This window comes from Telmatherina bonti (genome assembly GCF_933228915.1).
Source record: "Telmatherina bonti genome assembly, chromosome: 7".
Classification (NCBI taxonomy): Eukaryota; Metazoa; Chordata; class Actinopteri; order Atheriniformes; family Telmatherinidae; genus Telmatherina; species Telmatherina bonti.
In genome coordinates this window covers 31,431,199-31,448,434 of record NC_136625.1, presented here as the reverse complement: position 1 = coordinate 31,448,434, position 17,236 = coordinate 31,431,199, and the positions used below count along the sequence as shown (strand labels likewise).

The 17,236-nt window shown below is 39.0% G+C and overlaps 1 protein-coding gene across 1 annotated transcript in view; it reads left to right on the top strand.

Moving 5' to 3' along the window:
* Window positions 1–17,236, top strand: part of LOC306758294 (abl interactor 1-like) — a 33,400-nt gene that overhangs the window by 3,394 nt on the left and 12,770 nt on the right. The window contains exons 2-4 of the mRNA XM_079243580.1: window positions 3,218–3,385; window positions 11,206–11,382; window positions 17,224–17,236. The exon at window positions 17,224–17,236 is cut by the window's right edge and continues 91 nt beyond it. Coding sequence (XP_079099706.1) covers window positions 3,218–3,385; window positions 11,206–11,382; window positions 17,224–17,236 — 358 coding nt within the window. The remainder of the gene's footprint in view (window positions 1–3,217; window positions 3,386–11,205; window positions 11,383–17,223) is intronic.

Genomic DNA, 17,236 nt, shown 5'->3' with positions numbered 1-17,236 from the left:
TGTAACTTTTGCTCAAGACGATGAGATTTTTCTCATGTTAAATGTTGAGAATATGGAGGAAAACGTCTGATTTGAACCTTCTGCACAAAACTATAGTTGTTGAATGAGACTGTTGTCACAGATGTTACACTGTATTTATGTTTTAACATTGAATACCGCCAAATAGATAGAATATGAAGCATTAAAAATGCAATTATATCCTCACACTATAAAATGAAATAGAGAAAAAGGATTAAGCTTTATTGTTGTATAATAATTTTGGATATGAGGAAAGCGATCTTTCAAATGCAGCTCTTTAAAAAACATTTTAGTTAACTTAACCGGAAACTAAATATGTTCAAGTACCACAGAGTGAGCAGTGTGTGTGTTTGTAGTGGTGCTGGGCTTTTCTGGCGAGTAACGTCACTCTCAGCGTGCATCGTTTCTTTATAACGTAGTCATAAATATTCCTAAACAATCCTTTTCAATATGGAACCTCCTCCCTTAAACCCATTTATTCAACTTTTTACTTGGAAAACAAAAAACAAATATGGCACTAAAATATATTTCCCAGCTGAACATTCTGGCTTGGAAAATAAATATTTGAGAATGTTTTATTAAAAATGCTGTAATTTATGCTATTTTTTACAGAAACTTTGCCCCTTAAGCAAAGGAAAAGAAAACACTGTTGCATCTCATCAGGATTTGATAACAGCTAGTATTTTCAGTCAGAATCCAGCTATGATGAAGGTTTGTCATGGACCACTTTTTATTTAGACTTCCATCAGAAATTGTCAGTATTACTAAGATCTGGGAAGAAGGTCAATCGAACTGATCTCTTATCCAAGGAAAACTTAATTTCTTTTGCTTCGTGGCAAGATTTATTGTCGTCCTGAAATATTACCACAATAAAATAATAGATGAAATAGGAACATTTCCCTACAACTTCAATGTTTGCCTGTTGGAGCGAAGTCTGCCAGTTCTCCTGGTTATTTACCTGACATCAACCTCATAATGATAATCCATCCATTCATTCACTGTATAGCTGCTGACTCCATTACAGGCGCATGAGAGGCGAATGGGATGTATCCCAGTTACTTTCTGTCAGGCAGGATAGATCCTGCACACGTCCCAAGGTTGTTTCATTAATAATTATTTATATTTGTTTGCATCTTTAGATGTTTCATCAAAGTTCCAGCATCTCCATGTTCGGTGAAGATCGACCCAACTTTCCACTGTCCATAATCCTTTTTATAGTTCAGGACGTTTTTCATTTGTCAGGGATTTCTCAAAACTTTGGTGCATTTCCACTGATAATACGGATAAAAAAAACTTTTCTTTGCCCCTAAACTTTCCCTTAAAAAGCATCTTTTAGTGAGTTGGTTTACCTTCCTAGAGTTTGCTAAGGTCTCTGATTAGTGGAACTTTCTAGAGTTCAGTCCTTCTGTTCACCATATGTTATAAGATGATTGAGCTGCTACACACATGTTTATTTTACTTCCACAAGCCTTCATGTTTTGCTTTTTTTTTTATAAATAAAATGATAAGAGGTGGGTCTGAGATTGCGCCTTTGTTGGAGTGTATTTGCCGAAGACCACATTCAATATGACTTAGAGTTTCTGGAAGAAAAGCCGGCAAGCTGGCAGAGCTGACTGTACGACACACAGAAACAAATGCAGGAATTATAAGAGTTTATAAGAAGCTGAAGAACCCAACAGCTAAATTATGTCTGACACCTGGACTAACAAGGGGCTTTAGCAGATTTCTGGATGTTTGTGGTGTATTGGAAATGTAAACCACGCAGATTACCACAAATTCTTCTACCATAATAAACTCCTGGTAATAAAAATTCCTGGAAATGTTGGTGGAAAACCCGTCATGATTGTTGATCTTTAACCTATTTTCTTGTTTACGATTGTTTGTTTGGCTTCTTTTTTTTTTTTTACATAAAGCTCCTTAAATCTTTCTGTCAGCAGCTTCTCTCAGTGTTGCGACAAACATTGGCTCCTGTTTCTGCTCATTTGCCTTGTATGATCCAGTAGGATGCAATGCATTTATTGTCCCCATTGCAAAATTTGTCTTAAAGTCAAGTGCTGTTGCCATAGCTGGATGACAACATAAAAAAAGTAAACAACACAACAATAAACTACTATAATTTATATCCAACCAGCTGAAATCATAAATATATTTCCAAATATTTCAAGAGACAGACTGAATGTTTCCCCGTTACAGCCGTCCCATTTTATTTGTTCCTGATTCAGGGTTTAGACACGGCCTCCTGAAACAAACATTTGTCTTATTTTTTTTGTTTGGATTTAACAGCTAACAAGATATGTGTGAATGAATAAGCAGCAGTGGGCAAAAAGTGGGCTATCTTTTGGGACAGCATGAAATAATTTGCACTGTAGAATGCAAGCTATAAAAATTCCTACATTTCTGCTGCAACAGCAAGAATAAAAATTAGATACCAAAGTAATGATGTGGAAAAAAAAAACAGTAAATTGAATGTTGTCCTCCTAAATATGGCAGTAAAAAAATTTTATCAGGTGTTTTATTCTATTATTTTTTTTACATTTTTAGGGCAAAATTCTCTTTATTTATTTATGTATTGATTGAATGTATAATAAATTGAGAGATTTCCGTGCACATTAGCAGTCAGTTGAAGTCCTGCTCTCTGAAAATGGCTGTTGGAGTGCCTCACTGTGTGTGGCTACATTATCCCTGTTTTGTTTCCAAACTATAAATATGTCCATTCAGTCCCATTGCTATGTAGAGGCTTCCAGAAACAGATGGTTTGCGCAGCCGGACAGAGATTCGGGATGCCATGAAATATCCTGGCATGCCTGCTCTCTGGGCTCAACTCCCACCATGCACCTGTCTCACGTTTCCAAATCCGACTTCTTCAAAGTCCAGTTCCAGTCTGTGCTGTACCCCACAAAACCATTACTTCACAGACTCGCCAGCTTGTCCTCACTTCTCTTCAGAGCTTCAACAGCACTTTGCAGCCTAAAAACACCTGAAAAAGTCAGTGCTGTCAGAAACCTCTCCCTGGAGAAAAAGGCCCTTTCGCTCTCGTCACACACACTGATAAGAGAGGAAAAATCAGAGTACAGCTTTTCTCTTGCAGCTTCTCCATTTTTTTTCTCCACCCACACATTCTTTTACTGATTTTTCCAACTTCTGCTTTTTCCTCCCTTCTCTCTCTCTGTCTCTCTCTCTGTCTCTCTCTCTCTCTCAGGCACAAGACAAAAAGAAAGCCCTGGAGGAGACCAAAGCCTACACCACCCAGTCTCTGGCCAGTGTTGCCTACCAGATCAATGCCTTAGCAAACAATGTGCTGCAGCTGCTGGACATCCAGGCCTCGCAACTACGGCGCATGGAATCCTCCATCAACCACATCTCCCAGGTGGGCCCCACACCAGTCGGTCTGGTTTGCATCCCATGTGTTGGGATCTGTGGAGTCTGGAAGCTGCTGTGCTTTGTACAGGATGTGATGTAGAATCATCGAATGGTTTTCACCATTTACCAACAGATTTAGTTTAAGTACAATAAAACACACACTGACTGGGATTCTCCAGGGCAACAATAACACATTCATACATCATAAAGACTGGCAGATATTGCCACAACATGCCAAACGTCCACCGCCCCTCTTCAGCCCTGCATGCTTCATCAGCAGTCCTGTGGTCCTCTCTGTACAGGCAGCCACCCTGCCTGTCATCCAGTGAATGTCCCGACTCCTCTCTGTGGGCTTCATTAAGCCTGTCAGGAATCAAATAAAATCCTGACGCCAGCACTCTCTCCTGGTTTGCATTTTCACTTCCCGCTACACGATGCAGGATAAAGTGCAGCTTAATACAGAACAATGGAACCCTGGTTATTGATGGCAGTTCATGTCCTCCACCCATTCTGCTTATAGCTGTCTGGTGTGAACTAAGCAGCAACCTGCGACGGTTAAAACTAAAACCTATGCAGAAGTGCCAAAAATTGCAGTTCCCCTCTCAACCAGTAGGGGCTCTAAAACGGAGCGAATCTCCATAGACTCCCATGTTAAAAAGGCCAACTTCACAGCAGAAATGAACATGTTTACAGCCTGGTACAAAAATCCATTTTAGGTTTAATAGGTCAGGTTTACCTTCATGACAACTGTGGGGCGAGGGGATTTTTTTATAACTCCTCCGTTTGTCAGTAATTTTATATGAAAATTTTGCACAATTTTGCGTGTGTCCTGTTGAGTAACAGATACCTTCAGCTGCAAGAAGGCAGAGTGTGGCAGAACTGTGGTTTTTAGCCAGTTAACAGCGTGATTCAGCTTTAGCCTACCTACTTCAGTTAGCTCCAGTTAGCTCTGTGTTAGCTTGGCTGGCTCTTAGCTACAGACAGGTTGGAGTATTATAGATGTCAATCATCCACCCCCACGCTCACAGCGCCCCTCTAGGCTCTACCTTTTTCTCATTTTTATATGTTGCGGTTAGGGCGGCACGCGCGGCGCTGCCAAGATGGAGATGGTAGTAACAGGCCAATGAGCTTCTATTCAGCTCTTCAGAAGCCTATGGGTGATGTCATGGAGGCTCCTCCCATCTTTTACATACAGTCTATGGTGTGAACATCACAGATACGGATAAGTCTTAGAGAATCAAAAGGAGAAAGTTGCATCAGCTTCAGTTGTTTACAGGTGTAATTTATAACATTAACTGTATATTAGAGGCATAAATTTACCAGTGAAACCAAACTTATTATGATAAGATCTCTAACCCCTTAGAAAACACTATTAAATTTATATTAGTTGACTTTGTATGCAAGGACTGTAGAGCCCACCACAAAGCAAAATGTTATTGTTTTAAAAACCTGACATCTCCTGATTGGGGGACAGTGAGAGCAGATGGTGTCAGACTTTGCCAAAGTTGCCATTTAGGAAATCTCACTCGAAGTGTTTGTACTAAACCTCTTTAATTTAGTTCCGCTTCAGTTTATCAGAGTTGGCTTTACTGCGCATGTTTAAACTTACGATTTTACACCCTGAGCATAAACCGTACGAGTTTGGTGATACTGTAATATATGGATTAAAACCCCTTTTGTTAAATCTAGTGGCTTTGAGAGGAACAGAATTATGATGATAGAAACTTTGGATGAGCATGTTATAAGAAATAAAATAATTTCAAAAAGTACTTTATTGGTGCTTTAAAGGCAGAGTATGTAAGATTTCAAGGCGATTCTTTCCACCACTAGGTGGCAAACACCAGGTCGTGAGCAAAACCACAAAACTGCTACTTCCACAAACGACCACAGGTTGGCAGTAATGAGCAAAACTCACCCCTCACCCCTCCTCCTTGCCAGCTCCAATGAGGGCCGGAATTGCTTGTGAGCTGTAGCTCAGAGCCACTCTGCAATAAATGGGCTTATACTCACCCTACTGGTGGAAAAAAGTATTTTTTTTTTACTGGTCAGAAAACATTCAAGAAGGGTCTTTGTCATTAATTAAACTTGTAATTTAATGACGCATCAAATATGGACAGACTGGAACCTGCATGTTTAAAAAACTATCTAATGATTCTAGTTATTTTTTTAGTTCATTTATTTTGAAAATATTGAAAATATTACATATTCTACCTTTAAAAAATGAAAATATCCAACTACATTGCTTCTATGTCTGTTTGTTTTAGACAGATGTTGGAAGACTGTTAGTAATAAATAACTCACGACCTGTTTGGTGAAAGCCTGCAGTTCAAAAAACTGAAACTGTAATTGAGCAGAAATCCTCTCGGAACAGGCACAAGGACAAAAAGAGAATGGTCACATGGGATGATGGAGGAAGAAGTTATGTAGTTGGATCTTTCTTCATTCTTTACTTTCGTTTTTTAACCTTTTAAAGTTGGTTGAATTGGAAAAAAGAAGGATCTGATCAGTTGCATTTTGGCCATTTTGAAGATCTTGTTTGAACTTTGTATAAACTAGGACCGTGAATTACGATTCCGATTTTGGGTGCCTTTTCAATTTAAATTCTTCGATATTACTGATTTTTGTAGATTAAAAACAAAAAGATGTAAAAAATCTTGTTTTTTGCTCATCATTTTTCTTGATTTCAATTAGGAAAAAGCAACACAATAGCCAGACCGCTGCTATAATGCTCAAGACGACAAGTAAAAAGATCAATAAAAACAATAGAAATGACAAAATGATTTATAATGGATTATTTTTTATTTATTTTTTTAATTGATTTTTTAACAAAAAAAAAAAAATCTATTTTAAAATTGTGAAACAAAAAATCCCAATATTTGATTTTTTTTAATTCAATTTTCCCAGTCTTAATATAAACCCTGTCTAACTTTCTGTTCCAACCTTTGCAGAGATAATGTTTTCATACTGTACTATGATCTGATAGAAGTTTCCACTTACAGCTGATCCAGCCTAAAGATTTTTTTAATAAAAATTCTGAAAGTGTTTGTTTTATTTAAGGCAAGCCTGAAACTTTTGTAAATGTGTGCTCTATGCCACCTTCATCTATCTTTGATCTGTAACACATATGCTGCTTATGTGTTCTTTACTGTGACTCCAGAATTGTTCAAATAGACCCTGTGGTTGCAGAGATAAACTCATTTTATTAAGAGCATGCATTTTGAACAAAGACCTAAAAACAGGCATATGACTCAAGGGTTAGAGCCTAGATTCATTCTTAGGGAGTGCAGAGAAAAAAAAATCAGTCAGTCATTATTTAGATTATATATTAGATGCTATGGCCTCGCAGCAAGAAGGTCGCTGGTTCCATCCTCGGCTATGGGGGGTTGAAACGATGGCCTTTTTGTGTGGAATTTGCATGTTCCTCCTGTGTATGTGTGGGTTCTCGCCAGGTACTCCAGCTTCCTCCCACGTCCAAAGACATGCATGTTAGGTGAATTTATTACTCTAAATTGCCAATAGCAGTGAGTGGGAATGGTTGTTTGTCTCTCTGTGTGGCCCTATGACGGACTGGCGACCAGTCCTGGGTGTACCCTGCCTCTCACCCGATGACTGCTTTAAACATCCAGACATGTTAAATTGACTAAGCTCCTCATAGTGGACTTGTTTTTATTATTAATTATTCCAGCAGCTTCAAGTCCAGGAAATGAAAACTAAACTTGCTTCGCTGTGTACCTGAAACAGTTAATATGGGATTATTGAGGGAAGGTTGCCAGATATCGCTGCCAAACCCCAGTCTGATTTCTAAAATCCGCGGATGACTCTGACGCAGCGTCATTAAGCGAAGATGCCCAACATGTGTGTGTGTGTGTTATAAACATGCTCCCTTTGGATACTTGTTTCTCCACTTACAGTCAGATTCGCTTTCAGATTTATCTCTTTTATTTTATTCTCAGAAATCAGCATTTATCGGCTCGTTGACCCAATTTCAAATGGTCATTTCCTGTCGTGCAGCATCAACCTGGCTTCACACTGCAGTGTACAGTTATAAGATTATGATGACACACTTATGGGACGCCTCGTTACCTGGGAAAATTAAATCCACAGAAGAAATGACTTCAGTGTGTGGAATAAAAAAAGAGCTCACCTCTGATTCCCCCCCACCCCCCTGTCTTTCTGCTTGCTTGGTTCTGTAAAGCAAATTAATCAGACTGAAACTACTGTAAAGATCTAAGAGTGAGCATCAGTTCTGTACCATCTGCTCCAGAAACACTTTTCAGAGGTTCAACAGACAGCCAGATGTCTATTAGAGTAAAGAGATTACAAAAGAAAATGAGATTGAGAGAGTGCAGGAAGGGCAGACAGTCGTGTCGTCAGTGATTAGGTAACAGTTATTATGTCTCCATGTTTCACACAGATCAGCACGTACGTTGCTGCCTTTTGTAATGCCAGCTCAGAGGAAATGTTGAAATAAAGCTGACATTGAGTGAACACAGAACTGACAGTTCGAGCAGCTGTTGTTTGCTGCACTGTGCGTTAATGGTGCATGTTTGACTTGCTTCAGCTTTAATGTGGACACATCATGCTTAATGTGTCTTATCACGCAGCCTGTGTCGAGTTTCCTCTCTTTTTCTTTCCTTTAACAACACTTATCTCTGCTTGTTGGTTATTCGGTCTACCCCATTCTCTTTATGATTTCTCTCTTTCTCTAATCTTCACCTCTCCTCGCCGTTTACTGGCAGGAAATAGGCAAGTCCTTTCTCTTACTTCCCAGCTGAAGCTGGGCGTGACGCTTCAGTTTCCTCTCTTCTCAACAGAGCCTGACATGTTCTCTATATTTATCTCAGACTTCACGTCAGGCACAGCCAGCAGGACTTGATCAGCTCAGCAACACTTGCAAGACTTTTAAATATCTGGTTTGTCAAAACAGTGTGGATGTGATGGTTGCCATGTGGGTGCCTCACACACACACAAACACACACACACACACAGACAAGTTTCCCTCTACAGAGCACATAAACACAAGTCTGTAGACTTATTTCATCTCTTTTACAAAATGTTTTAGGATTAGCAGCTCTTGCACTCCTATAAGTACTTGAAAGCAGCCCTGTTACTCAATCCCCATCTCTGCGTTGCTTATATTTCCACTTCCAGCTGACATCCATAGACTGCAGGACAGTCCGTGCAGGTGCCTGCTGTGAGTTATAATGACTGTAATTGCTCACATGTTAGTGTGGTATTTTCAGCTGGTCCTGATGTGAGCGATGAAAGGAAGCTTTATGAAATCGCTCCCAGCAGAACAGGAGAGTAAACCTGAAGCAAAAAACAGCCAGTGGTTTTAGTTATACTCTTGTCTTATTAAATCTGCTTTTAATGGTTTTGACACATGTGACTTATAGTATATAAGCATCAAATATCTCCTCAAATCATTTGTGACCTAACAGGACAGTCATAAAAACTGAAGTTTAACTTATCAGGACATTATAAAGAAATTATCCATGTTCCACAGCAGGTTTTACAGTAGACTACACACAGACAGGACAGGATTAAAACACCTCATTATTCCAAATAAGAACATTAAATACACCACATGTTTCACTATTAGAAGCACATTAAGTTACAATAACTTGAAATAATCATTTCCTGAGTGGATTATCTTCCTCACTGGTAGCCCACCCTTCTCTACAACATAGCCTAAGTTTATGGAGACTCTTTTAGGACATGAAAACATTTGGTTAAAATTTTAATGTCAACAGAAAAAAACAAATTTTCACACATTGACTTATTTCATATGAAGTATAGTCATGTACATGTTCTTTAAAGTCCAAAACCTAGGATGGTTCATATCAGATCTGAATATTATACAACCTATTAAGAATAAAACTTGGTATTATTATTTATTTTAACAATCAAAAAGCATTTCAGTCTGGACAAGGGATGCACCAATCCACTTTTTGGGATTTCTGATCCGATATCTGAAATTTGAATATCTACAGATACCAATATTGCCGACACCAAATCTGTTTATGTGAACATTATTGTGACCACAATAGCCACAATAACTGCGTAAGATTTCATTAGGTTATAATAAATTATCCATCCTTTCTTAAGTTACCTCACCAATACAAATATAATAACATTACAGATCTAACAAGTTCAACAAGTTTAATTTTTATGTGCAATTTTAAAACAAAGATCTTGCTTTTAGTGTCACAAAAAATGTCACATTTTGCATTTATTTAGAGAGAGAGAAAGAGAAAAAGAAAGAATGGGAGAGAGAACAACCAACATACCTATGAATATACATAAGCACACATACACCCCCGCGTATATATGCATATATACATATGCACATTGGAGTCATGTTCCCCCTGCAGGGGGACGAAACCATCAACTGTCAGGAGAACCAGAAATTACCACGCCAAATCAGCAACATAGAAAGAAAACTAGCTGCTGTTAGCAAATAAACCTGCAGACAACTCCCCCTTTTGTAGATTGGTCGTGTTTGGGATCGTTGTTTAGTTTCATAAGTCATGACCATGGTCTGTATATAAAAAGATGGATGGAGTCATCCGTGACGTCACCCGTAGGTTTCTGAAGACCTGAATTGAATCTCGGTGGGCGGTTCCTACCATCGCCATCTTGGCAGAGGCATGCGTGTCGTCTCGCCCAGAAAATATAAATATGGGCAAAGAAGTGGAGCTGAGAGGGGGGGCTGTGAGCGTCATGTTGGTGGATGATTGACATCGAGCGAACTCCAAGCTGCCTGTTGCTAAGAGCTAACCGAGCTAACCCGGAGATAACAGGAGCTAACAGGAGATAACCAGCTAACGAAGGTAAGCGGACTAAAGCTAAGTCACGTTGTTAACCAACTAAAAACTGCGGTTGTTCTACGTTCTTCTTACTTCAAGCGGGAGATCGGGTACCTGTCAATCAAAAGAATATGCCCCTAAATGTGCCAGATTTTGACATTAAATTACCTTTAAACAGGTGAGTTAGAAAAAATTCTTCATCACAGTTGTCATGAAGGTAAAACTGACCTATTAAACCTAAAATGGATTTTTGTACCAGGCTGTAAACATGTTCATTTCTGCTGTGAAGTTGGTCTTTTTATCATGGAAGTGTATGGGGATTCTCTCTGCAGCCCCTAGTGGATGAAGGGGGAACTGCAGTTTCATGCACTTCCGCATAGGCTTCACTTTTAATCGCTGTATGTTGCCACTTGGTCATGACCCAGTTTCAGCCAAACTTTAGCTCTCAGACAGATGGCCTCACATTTGTCTCTACAATATTTTGGAATGCAGAAGAGCAGAAGAGTTCGTGGTCCACTCAGTCACTGCAAGGTTTACAGGTTCTGTGGCTTCAGAACAAGCCCAAACCATCAACCCACCACCTCCGTGCTTCACAGTTGGAAATGAGGCGTTTGCGTCGATATACTGTGTTTGGTTATTAAAGATGCTGTGACTCACAAACAGACATCTCCACATTTCTGGGAGGAGTTTGATCCTGAAGTCTTGTGGTTTATTTTTCCGTTGAAGCTTCGCAAACTTCAGCTTTTTCTTCTTGGAGACTAAAAGTAACTGTTCTGCCATGAACTTTCTCATCTAACATGCGAACACAGACAAGGTCCTTACGTGTGAACCGGCTGGGCTGTCCACTGCTAGAAAGATTGACCGCTTTTGTTAAACATTTTGCTCTTGTGACTGATTCTTCTTTTAAGAGCCAATCATATATTTTCTCCAAATATGTGACATAATTTAACGTGGCACGAACCAGAAAGCTAAACATCTTCTGTCCCACATCCCTTCATCTTGTATTTTTCTCCTACAGACTGTGGACATTCACAAGGAGAAAGTGGCACGCCGAGAAATCGGCATCCTGACGACAAATAAGAATACATCTCGCACCCACAAGATCATTGCCCCCGGAAACATGGAGCGGCCGGTGCGCTACATCCGAAAACCCATCGACTACACGTTGCTGGATGATGTGGGGCATGGTGTCAAAGTAAGAGCCTTTGTGATTTTTCTGTGAATTTTAAACCCTTTATTCTTTTTAAGGCAAAAAATGCTGAAAGCTTGACTTTTATAAATCAGTTCCACACTGATGGAGCATCTTTACAAGCAGATTGTCTTATTGCATTGATGACTTGTCCTGGTTTGATATGTTAATCAATGTTTTGAGGCTGAAAAACACACATTCAGAAAAGTTAACACGAGGTGCTTTCATGGATAACTTTGTCACATCCACTCCTGCGGCAAGCCGATCAATATGTTGGCTTTTAAGCAGAAGAAATACAACCAACCAATACTAAGCATGTATCTAGCAGATTTGTTTTTAAATTTGTATTTAATTTTTTTCAGATTTCATAATTATTTGTTTTGTGTTTATTTTGTTAATTAAATTTTACGATTTATTAAATAAAGTATGAATTTTTATGAAATTTTTATTTATTTGCTGCTTTCTTGTTTTTATTACATTTTATTATTTCTATATTTTTTTGTAAATGATCAATATTAATAAAATTATTTTTATTTATTACAGATTTTTTTAAACTTTTATTAATTTATAGATATTTAAATATTTCATTTTTTCAATTTAATTTTATACATTTTTATAAATAATACACAAAAATATCTATTTATTCATTTACCCTTTTTTACTTTTAAATTCTGACTGTATTGTTTAGATTTTTTTTAAATGACGTATTTTATTTCTAGCCCATTTTTAGAATTTATTGTTTTAAAATTTTTGTTAACTTCATTTTGTATTTTGTTTTTATTTAATATTTATTTATTTATTTATTTTTTTATTATTTATTTGTTTATTTTATTTTCGAGCTGGGGAATAAGTGATGTATGTCCAGGCAGCGGGGAGACATCTCTGCCAAGCGTTCCTCACACCATCACATCAACTGTTAAATCATGAAAAGAGCCGTTTCCGCCTCATTCTTCAATTTTTTATCCTCTCTCCTCATGATCCATCCTCTCCCCTCTTCCTCTACTTTACAAGGCTGTGTGTCTGTGCTTGTGGGCGACTGTGTACACCCAGTTATGTGTATAATGCGCCTGATTTGGCCTCTGCACACCCTAGCACCCCCACCCCCGGGGTCTGCCTCTGTTGAGATAGAGGCTGTCCGCTGATTTTCAAACATCCGCTGATTCAAATTCAAAAGCTCATGTTTCCTCCTTTGAGAGCTGGCTCACACTGAGGCAGAACTGGCATGGCACTCTATGCAAATCAGCCATCATTCAAGGATGCTGGAGATAGATGATGTGTGTTTGCAGATCAGGTTAAATGCAGGGAAATTGGGAGGATTTTTTTTTTTTTACGGTGTCTGGATGCAGAGAAATCATTTCATTTTAGATTTTAAAAAGGTTTATGTTACAATTTTTGGTGCTTGTTTTGGCAGTTTCCTATTTGTTTTCATCTATTTTCATGTTTATGTGAAGCAGTGCAAGCAGAAATGCATATCTCCCCCCACCCTCCAGTATACTTTCTCTCCTGCACACATCTGTGAATAATTCAGAAGGATTGATGCTGGCTGCTGCAGCCGCTGCTAAGCAGGAGTATGCTGCATTATGAGCTGTGTTTTCATGCATGTGCACGGGAATATTTGTAATTTTGTTTTTGTACATTTACAAACCCTATAAATATAATATAATTTATAAGCTCATAATATAATTTGCAGCTTATTAGCGCTGACTGCTTACAGCCCATTTCCTCTTGGCTGTGGTGGATTCCTTTAAGCATTCGCGGTGTGATCACAACCCTTCAACGTTTTATCCTCACATCCAACTAAGACAAGCAGAGAGGAGAGGTCAGACTTGAGCTTCGGGGGTGGGAGACACATTCACACACATGAACAAATTACTTTTCTTCACCGCAATAAGCCTTATTGGAATTTCTGGGTGTTACCAGGGCGACATAGTTTCAGCCCACATCACGGCTTGTTGTTTATGACCTCACTCGGGTCGTCCTGCCCAGTTTTTGTCTCACTGCGACACTTAAAACATCAGCAGGCCTCATGTAGCTTCAGCATTACTCATTATTTTTAGTGTCTAAAGATTTAAACGAGTGTTAAAGCGATAAAGGTCTGTACTCAGACTCAGAACGGTCCAGAAGTCTTGAGCCACCCCTCATTTCTTTTTATATCACCAGGAAAACAGGAAACATGTGCGCTGATTTACAGAAACATGTGAAAATTTAAAGGGAAATACAATAAACAAGAAAAAACAAGAGTTTGTACGATTCTAACAACCATTTGGTTTAAGTTGTTTTACTTTTCTTTTTAGAAGTCTTCTGGAAAAGTTCTGCAGGCTGGATGGTTTGGATGTTGGCTGCCTTTTCTCTCCAGATGACCTCATGCTGCTTCAGTAATGTCAAAGTTAAGGCTCAAAGGAGGATTCATGACTCCAGCGTACCTTTTGTCATGATTTTCAGCCCAGATTTTGTATACTTTGGCATACCTCAGTCTTTTCTCTCAGTTTCTCTTGCTGAAAAACAGCTTCTGAAAAACAGCAGCTTTTACATGGAGACCATTACAGATTGGGCTACGTTCAGCAGTCCTGATGCTTTTCTCAGGTCCTGGATCAGGTCTTTGTTGGATTTTCTTTCAGTGTTCGTCTGCTGCTTTTATATACTTGAATAGTTTGTCAGTGTTAAGTAGAATAACAAACTAAAAACACGATGAGAGAAGGCGGCTCCAGACTTCTGCTCAGCACTAAAAGGACCTCATACGCGTGCCGTAGTAGTATGTGGGAAGTTACTCTGTTTCTATTTAAACAGTTGTGTTTTCTGTGGTTTTTATTGTTCAGTTCGTTTACAAAGCGGAACAAAGGGAAGTTGTCTTTTTCATTATCATTGTGTGAAAGCAAAACCAGGCTGTTTGGTGTGGGTTTCTCTGCAGGCGTGTGTCTGACGTTACTGGGCGACATGACATGTGATGATGAGCCTAAACTGGATTTAATTGATTCGCTTTTTGATGTAATAGTTTTTCCATATAAGAAAAACATTTTGCAAAAATATTTCTCTTAATATGATGGAAGGTCACTAAAAACCGTGAAGGGCTTTAACAAAGAGCAACCTCCTTTACTTTATAAATATGAAAACAAAAGATGCTGCAATGCAGCGTTTGTTATGCTGATGTTAAGTGCGTGGCATTCACATGCAGACTCAGCTCGGAGTTCCAGACAACACTTTATTTTATTCCTTTCTGTAGTCAGGTTCTTTCCAAGGTGGATGCGGGAGACAGGTTAGCCGGCAGGCAGACAAGCGGGGAGGCAAACCAGGCTGGCTGGGAAGCGAGCAGGCAGGCGGGCGGGCAGGCAGGATCTCTGACAGGGATAAACACACAAGTTATCAATCTGTGATTCACACCGCAAAGAATCTTGGAGGCCGAGCGTTGTACCGCAGGGCATTCAACAATCTGGCGATGAACAGCAGGCTGAGCAGGTCTTAAGTAGTGCTGTTGCTGATTGCCCAGATGAAGATCAGGTGCTGATCCAGGTGCCAGGGTGCCAGACACGCCCACCAGGGAATAGGACCACAACAGCGTTAAACACAGTACGTACTGGTTTAGTCAGAAGACTCCATGTGGAAAGTTTTCTTTACTCAAGTTAAACTGGATTTCTGTAAGGTCCAGTTGGTCCGTTAGTAGCTTATTCCATATTTTACCTCCTCTGTGTGATACACTGAACTGAGACAGTGGTCCAGGCAAAGGGGGTCCAGATACTGTATAATTGCTAGCCTGTGTTGTATATTGATGACGGTCATTATTATAAAAGAATATATAGTTTAAATAATCAGGCAAAAGTTTTTTGATGGGATTATACACAAACTGCTGTAGTTGTAGTTAACTTGGTAGACTGTACAAACACCTGCTTTTGCAGACGAGATGCGTGCCGTCGGACGACACAGAATATTATTCTTAAAACTTGTTTTTAGAGACGAGGAAAAGGCTCAAGTTTAGTTATGTGAGTGATATTTCAGGAGAAATGACAATTTATATAGGAGAGATCAATGCACATTACATCATTATATTTATTGCAACACTTGTATTAATCAAATGACTTGTGTTTCCCTGTACACCCACTGCTATCTGTGTACTTCTGAAACTGAGAGCTGGTTCCCATTAAAGAGACTCGCCCACTAAAACACCAAGAAAACGAGCTGATTTTATATTCCTGATAGGAATATCATCAATTTGGATTTTCACAGAAGAGTTCAAATTATTCCATTTTAATGATGATCCTCTAATTCACCTGATCAGCACCAGTGAGATGTTTTAAAGATTTTCTATTCGAGTTATTAAAGGAGTTAAAAGATTGCTGTACTGATTATTAGTTTTGCGTGTGACTGGTTTTACATTTACTGACATCTTGATATACTCCCAACATTAACTGAGCATCAGGCCTGAATGTAACAGAATATGACTTATTAAGTGAGTGATGAGCTGATATGAACAGGAACAGCTCTGAAGCAGGTTACATGTTACCATGGTGATAAAGCACCGCAGTGTTTTTTTTTAAAGTAAAAGACGGTCTTTAGAGTTGAGAATCCAGGCCAACAAGTGAATTCTGCATCCTGGTAACCATTCAGAAACCACGGTGATGTTTACATCAATGGATGTTTCGGTGACTTCCTGCACACAGACCACATTGACATTAACCACATCCTGCCTGACTAAAAACCTTCATTTCAGTCCTGTTTGTTTGGTTTTGTTTCGACACATCTCCATAACATCGGCTTGCTTCTCTTTCCTCTTTTCTGTCATACGGTATATGAAGCTAACCAACACAGCTGCTCAAGTTTGGTTTGTTTCTGTTACTAAGCAACAGATCAAGACTGGAAAAGTGACTGAAATCTGGCCTTTTAGGCTCCATGTTGATTGAATTTTACTGACTTTATAACCTCAAGAAAATCACCACAGACAATGAATTCAGTTTATTTTGGTTTATTTATAATTAAAACAATCGCTGAGAGGAAAACAAAACCCTTTTCATATTTCACAAACTCAGTTTTCTGTCTGAACAACCTGAGCAGACATTTCTTTAATTACACTCTACAATTATTAATAACCCCTTTCTTGTAATCTCTCTGCTTTATTTACTTGATGTAAAACGGTGTTTTTCATGCTTTTTGTTTTAATTTCACTTCCATGCTAAAACCAAAATACTTGCTTTTTGTAACTATTAACCATGTGCACCTCCTCTTCTGTCTTCTCTTCTCCTGCCTGCACACAGTGGCTTAAGGCCAAGGTAAGACACACCTGAGTTTTTAAGCTTTTTGTCTGACTGATGTTGAACAAACTTAAAGGTAAAGTATCATGATCTAAAAAAAAAATCCATTAAAGTGTCTGAATGAAAATATTTTACACTTTAAGATTCAAATTTCACATTTAGAATTTTGTTATGGCAGCTTTTAAAAGGATTTATTTTATCTGTGTCCATTAGGTCTCCGTCATAATGGTGCCTCATGTTGGCTTGATGTCTCCTTTTCCTTTTCTTTATTTCAAAATCCAAGTTTTGCCTCTTCAGCCTCTCTTTTAACTCACTGGCTGCCAGCTTTAGCTGGGAGATCCGTGCTGCTGCCGTTTTTGAGCATTTCGGCTCAACTTTCAGGACCGTGGAATGTTGTAGGTGTGGAGGGTGTGTGCGTGGAAGGCGCATTTTTAGGACGTTTTGACAAGTTTACCCAGCTAAATCTGCATTTCCTATGAAAACGCAAAAGACGTCTTTAGCGGCCAGTGAGTTAAAGAACCCCCCCCTCCTCCCAGCCCACCCTGCCATGGTGCCAGCAGATCAGATCACATGAAAGCAGCATTTTAACTCGTCTTTGCTTCTCTAGCAACATGGGAACA